The sequence below is a fragment of the Theobroma cacao genome, chromosome 5 (assembly GCF_000208745.1).
Source record: "Theobroma cacao cultivar B97-61/B2 chromosome 5, Criollo_cocoa_genome_V2, whole genome shotgun sequence".
Classification (NCBI taxonomy): Eukaryota; Viridiplantae; Streptophyta; class Magnoliopsida; order Malvales; family Malvaceae; genus Theobroma; species Theobroma cacao.
In genome coordinates this window covers 8,094,113-8,100,931 of record NC_030854.1, presented here as the reverse complement: position 1 = coordinate 8,100,931, position 6,819 = coordinate 8,094,113, and the positions used below count along the sequence as shown (strand labels likewise).

The window sequence follows — 6,819 nt, the reverse complement described above, 5'->3', positions numbered from 1 at the left end:
AAGACGAGAGATGAGAGAGAGAGAGAGAGAGCAAGTGCTTTTCATACAATTTAAATTGTTGCTTTCTTCTATAGATGTAATTTTCTAATTGTTTCTTTCTTCTATACCCCCTGTTGCTAGAACTGGGAGCATGGAAAGTTGTTTTCCTTGCAAGAACAAATTGATCACAAGGTAACCTTCTGATTATCTATTTGGGTTTTAGCAGATTGATAGATTGGAAGAATTTTGATTGGTTGCTTTCAAAGTTGTCAGTTATTCTCTATTGGTAATTTTAATGTCCTGCAAGGTCGATGAATATGATGCATTTTGATTTATCATGTTATGGAGCTGTTTGGAACATTCTTAACAAACCTGCTGGAGTTGGAAGACTGAACTTAATGATGGCAAACTTGAGGACTCAAGTTTTATGTTTTAGTCCCTGAAATCAAATTAAATGTTCTCAGCATATCACTGAGCTTCTTTTTCCTATTGAATGTTAATTGGATAGTGTTTGCTTTTTCATCTGCACAGCACTGTATATCCTTTTGTCAAGTCCTACCTTTCCAGATGATGATCTTAGTTTATAGTTATGATCAAAACCACTTTACTTTACCAGTTCAGCATACAAGGTTATAATCTTTGTTCTAATTTTTACTTTTGCAGATGGAGTTCATCAAAGGGCAAAATATCGAAGTTCCTTTAGTTCTGGTAGGACTATTTGCTACCTATATGTTGTTTCTTCTTGATTGTCCAAAAAAAAAAGGTGTCTTCTTCCAAAAATATGACCTCTTGAAATGTTATGTTATCAGAAAAGAAAAGCATAATTTACTTAGGATCTGCTTGAGCATCTTTTTCCACTCATATTTTTTCCTGCACATTAGTTCTAAGTTGAATGCTTATAACTAAGATGTTTCTAGAAGCAAAAACAAAGAGACATTAAATTGAATTCCTATCCTTGTCTATTTGTGAATGCATGTTTGTATCTCTCCAAGACCTTTCAGCCTGCACTTTTCTGTCTGACATTTAATAAAGTGCAGCATCTGTGTCAACAAGTCCATGGCTTTATTTGAGATAAAAAATGAGGAAGCAGGATGTTGACAATTTTCATTTGCACTGTTATAGTTGTTAGCATTTCTTATTTGTATGTACAGAGGTTCAGACAACATGCATGTCTTACAATTGAAATCCCATTACTATATGTTTCTGAGTTGTTCTTCATACTGTGTTTCTTCTTCATGATGGCTCTGGTTAAAAGTAATCAAAGTATTTCTTAATGTCTGTAGGAACTGATGATATTTCCAATTCAAGCTAAATTAGTAGCATTTTTTTTTGTTTTCTGTTAAGAAGACAGCCGCTGAAATTTCATCTCTACTAGTCAACAGTACTTTTCATTCCTTGGGCTTGGAAAAAGCATTACAATCTCTGTAAAATGATATATTCCAAAATTGTCGCAGTTGATTTCTGATTTCTGAAAACTGTTGGCAATTGATGTCTAAATTTTTCATGAAGGTAGGGCACTCTATTGGTTCATATATATCACTTGAAATGCTAAGGAGGCTTCCAAAGAAGGTGAAATGACTCCTTTCAACTGATTTATTCAACACACCTCTTATTTTCCTGTTGTGCTACCAGAAGACTTTGTTGAATTCTTTCTCTGGTTTTTTAGGCAGTGTATTGCATTGGACTTTATCCATTTTTGGCCTTAAATCTGCAATCAAAGAAACAGTCTACCATTGTGAGAATTGCGATGTAAATCTCTTTCTCTATCATGAGTAACATTACTTCCGTACTCTACATATTTTCTGTAACATTGCAGTACTCTATTATGATGAATACTAATTTCCAGTGTTCTGCCCCCACTTCACTCCTGTTCTATTTGTTGTATTTCCTCCACATCTTTGGGTGCCTTTTTGCATTGTTGTTTGATTTTTTCCCACTATATTTTTATGGTTCCTTTACTGGACACTGTTTATAAGGTTTCTGCGGCATGCTGATCTGGTTTTTGTTTATTCATTTTTCTTTTATAAAAAAAAAAATGAAAGAAAAGCTAATCTAAGTGTTAGTTTTAAGTTTGTGGGTATAATGTGTTCTCTCTTGGACCTATTTGTTAGTCAGTTGCCTCTGTTGGAGGCTTGTGTTCATCATTTTTAATCTTGCCTTTTGACATTCTACCATCAATGAATGGGGATTTTGAGAATCAATAAAATTAATCTGTGAGTTTCAGGTCCAGAGTCCCGTCCACTGTGCTTAGTTTCCTTGTAGCATCATTGGGCTTGTTACCAAGACAGGTTTTGAGGTTAATTTTCAAACTTTCTGTTGGGAAGTCATGGTCTAATACTGCCCTTGAAGCTGGTTGCTCTCACTTACCACAGGTGAAGTCCTGTTCAAATTCAGTCCTTCAAATTATAAGCAGTATTTGTTTCCTTTTCGCGGGTCTATTTTTATCTTGTATGCAAGATGCCCTAGAGGACTTTCTAAGTGTATTTATTTTTTCTCATGAGTAATATTACAATCAAGTGCATGCTTAATATTGAAGAAGTTAACTTTTGTGTGACATTCTATTTACTTGCAGTATCATACTATGCGGAATGTGCTATTTATGGCCAGGACAGAGTTCAGCAAGGTATACTCATGCTGAGAACATGAAATTGATGCTGTCAGATACTAAAAGTCTATAAAATTGGTTATAACAACAGAAGTATCCTCTTAGAGAACATTTCATTATGAAACATCAGATTTTTTACTGCTGCAGCATATCATGTTCTTAATCGTGTGTCTTTGTTGTCATTGTATCCATGCAACCTTCCTTCTGGGTAATTACGTTCACTGATTTGTCATCCTTTTCTTGTATATTCTTTGATTTTTTTTTTAAAACTTAACTTGTAATTATCTAAAAGTAATTTTCTGCATCTGCTTGCAGATTTCTGGTTTGTCTTGTTGTCTGCCAAACCATAATATAGCTTTCTATGAATTGTGCTAATGCAGGTCCCATTTGTCTTTCTCTAGCTGTAGATAGCCTTTTCCAACTTTGATTGTTTGCATTTGGTGCACTTCTATACAGGAATAATAGCTAGATGGGCACTGAGGTTGACTGCACGCTTTATGATAATTGATCAACCCTTTGAATAAGTTTTCAGATAATAAATCCTGATACTTCTTGCTTGGACTTACTTCTTATCTTTGTGAGATATTTTTAGTTTCAAAACAAGGATTGCAGGTTTCGTGGTTTCCCACTTCATTTTGTTGCATTATGCTTTCCTTTATTTCTTGGTTCAAGTCCTAATGCATTGATCACTTAATCTATCCTGCAGAAAATATTGGGCAGTATTATGCAATTAGGACTGTAAACTTACATCAACAATCTTGTGGTCACTACTTACTATAATCCTTTTTGATTAGCTTTCAGAAACACCAGATTGGGAATTTATGAGAGAAAACCAGGATAAAATTACATTCTTGTATGGCATTGATGATCACTGGGGTCCATTGGAAATGTTCGAAGAGGTAAAAACAGTGGACTCTCTCTCTCTCTCTCTCTCAATTACTCTGTTTTGGTTTGAGAGCCTCAAAACCCTTTATTGCTAAAAGGGCATAAAAGTCATTTCTGAAGTATTGGAGCACCTCAGGGCTTCTGTTTGTGTGAGAGAGATATGTAATGTAGACAATGATAACATTGCCAGGATAATTTTTTTAATTATATTTTTTGGGTGGGAATGTAACAATAGCATTCAAATGGCTTTTATGAGGTTGGCAATGCAATTCCATAATGTTAATGGTAATGGTTCACAGTAATGATAGTCATTAATTTTCTCTAAGAATAATGAGGGCGACTTATGTCATCATTATTACCATCATCTCATATTATTACCTCTTGATTGCACTTGTGAATCCCACTTGGCTATATTTGTCAGTTTTCTGTTCGCTTTGTTGAAAAAAAAAAGAAAAACATTGGTTCGGTTGCTAAATTAGCATATTAAAAGAAAAAAAGGAAAGAAAAAGACTGAGGCAGCCTGTTGTTGAATCTAAGGACATGCCTTGCAGTAAAATTCCTGATAGGAAAACCATGGTGTTACTTAGAAATTTTGCAGCTATACAGATGTCAAGATGGTCCATCTGATAAAGGGTATTACTGGGGAAAGGGAGGGGACGGGTAAAGATGGTGACTATTGCACTGATCGTCACGATCATGGTGTTTCTACATTTGATGTTGAGCTTTTCCTGTTTTCCAGATAAATGTTTTCCTCTTATCAGTTTTTCCTTCCTCACTTGGCATTGTCTAACGTGGGTGCCTGGTCATGTCTATTCTTTTCTTTTTCTCAGATCTCTAAGCAGGCCTCGGGCATTGCTTTATCAATTGAAAGGGAGGGCCACACTCATGGTTTCTGTTGTACTGAGGCTGGCTCGTTATGGGTTGCTCGCCATGTTGCTAGTTTGATAAAGAATAAATTAGCAATTTCAAGCTGGTAACATCAGACGCATTGCTTTCTCAGTTTGGACTGCAGTGCAAGTGGTTGAGCATCATTGGCTGCAGCAAACTAATGATTAAAAGGATCATCTTCAGCTTGTAATGGGATCTGAAACAAGTTAGTTCTTCGACTAGTCAAGTTGGACCCATACTGTAATGCTGCTCCATTTCGATCACCTAGTAACTAATCTAGTTATAGCAGCAGTGGTTCCAACTGTCATAAACTTGTATATGCAGATGCTGTATAATATAACTCAATACTCTTATGATTTTATAAAGATGCTGGCATCTGTGATCTAGATGTGTTGTAATCTTAGTATGCAAACAATAATTAAAGACAAAAGATTGCAGTGTTCTATGCTACCTACATCAAATTTCAACTTTAACTGGTGAGCATGAACCCGTAGCCTTGTTAATGGTGAGGCATCTAACCTTGACGGGAGAGTCGTGAGTTAGGTCAGAGCTCATTAGATGGTTTGCTGTACCTAGTCATGTGGAGGCATTGGTGTTAATCTTATTCAAATTCAGGTTCATTTGTCAGAGTTATCCATAAAGGAAATGATTAAGTTGAATATTTTGCAAGTTTTTCTTGTATTTGGAGAATTATGTCTGAATACCATATAAACTTGTGGTGTCCGATTTGCATGTGATATGGGTATATTAGGATAAGGTTAAGAGTTTGGTAGCTTAGCCTCTATTATCCGTACTGCTACGCAGTCTGCAGTGCAAAGTTCGATGTCGACCAAGAGGAAGAGCAGAGAGAAATGAGGTATCTGTAGGAGATTTAAATCATGTTAAGATAATTTATATGTAACGGAATATTATTAAAATTTTAATTTTTTAAGTCATGGATCACTTTAATGGATATTAATCTAAAAAAACTGCAAGAGAAATTTTGACATACATGAAAGTCTATTTTTTTTGGTTAGGTCTTTGTTGGGTTTTTTTTTTTTTTTTTTTGTACACTAATTAGGACTTATCAAATCATAGCAGTACAATTGTTCTATCTCTATTAGTAATTCACACAGTGATTTGTCAATATCTCTTCACTAAGAGTGTATGAATCCTTAAGTTGAAGTTTGTGCTAGCAAAATCTCAACTTTGAGCTCCCTTGTGTTTTTCCCTTTTTGGTTGTGATTCTATCTCAACACATGAGAAAATAAAATAAAACTCTTCTATTTATAAGAGGTGGCTAAGGGATTCTTTTATAGAGTGAATTGGCTTACTTTATACCTAATAAGGATTATAAAATGGTTTGGGCTAATTGGGTCTTTATTTAATACTCCATCAAATCATATTTGATTTAACCCAATCCTTAATTAGATTAAGTCTCTATAAAATCAATTAGGTCACATCCAATTGAAGTCAAATTAATTTCAACAATTCACCTTATGTGTGTGACCCATTAGGTTCCCAACATATTGACAATAAATAAAAATTAATTTAATTAAAAATTTATATTAATATTTATTGATTATGAGCGACATCTAACAATACATCCTGACCACCCCAATGTCAGGAGAGTCAATATGATTTGACTAACTTTTAAGTGTATAGTATTTCAATGTAATTCGATCATTTCATCATATATCCCAGATAGATAGAAAGTCTGACTCGGTGTCTACTTTCTAACTTATCCATATTAATCCTGCAGCTTCTATATTGACCTATTAAGATTGCCTTGGCAGAGACTTTTAATTAATATAAGCTAGGAGCAAATGAGATATGTCCCCTTCAAATCACTTGGGGTGATGAATCCTTTCTAGATTACTCATTCATCTTCACATGCTTCATGCCATACCTAAAAACACATTGTTTAAGTATCTGATTACCTTCAGACCCGTAGAGGTGAAATCAAAGCATGACAATTCACATATAAGATGATCTGGTGTTACAAGTTTAAGGATTACTTACATTACTGATACATGAGAGTATTTTCATAAACACTTGAGTGAAATACCAAATGAAACTCTCATAGCAGGTCATGTTCAGTGAACTTGTTCCTTAACAAGCACCCACATACTGTCCCCAAGTATCTCATATACTTCAACCTATGAGATCAATCGCTTACTTTTAAAGTAAGAAGGCTTAACATGTACTAACCTTTGAGCATTGTCAATGCTCTATTCTTGACAATACAATGATCGAGAACGTATTTAAGAACAAGGCTTTGATGTATAAGGATCTCATAATTATAATCTTTATAATTTCTTTGTAATGTTATTATGTTTCAAGGACTTTATTTACATAAGTTTATCATAACTCTTTATAAATAAATTCTTGGATAAAGAAATATGTTATACATTATATAAAATATCTATAATATATTTAACATAAAATATAACTAATTAATGTAGTATTTTACAAACACAAAA

At 34.1% G+C, this 6,819-nt stretch overlaps 1 protein-coding gene across 6 annotated transcripts in view; it reads left to right on the top strand.

Annotated features, from left to right (window-relative positions):
- Positions 1-4,800, top strand: part of LOC18598363 (lipid droplet-associated hydrolase) — a 5,970-nt gene extending 1,170 nt beyond the window's left edge. For 5 of the 6 annotated variants that reach the window (XM_018122243.1, XM_018122242.1, XM_018122241.1 and 2 more), the window contains exons 6-13: positions 121-171; positions 643-687; positions 1,489-1,548; positions 1,646-1,728; positions 2,204-2,351; positions 2,552-2,602; positions 3,379-3,483; positions 4,300-4,800. In XM_018122243.1, coding sequence (XP_017977732.1) covers positions 121-171; positions 643-687; positions 1,489-1,548; positions 1,646-1,728; positions 2,204-2,351; positions 2,552-2,602; positions 3,379-3,483; positions 4,300-4,446 — 690 coding nt within the window. In that variant the 3' untranslated portion in view covers positions 4,447-4,800. The remainder of the gene's footprint in view (positions 1-120; positions 172-642; positions 688-1,488; positions 1,549-1,645; positions 1,729-2,203; positions 2,352-2,551; positions 2,603-3,378; positions 3,484-4,299) is intronic. The other variant, XR_001928259.1, reaches the window with a different exon arrangement.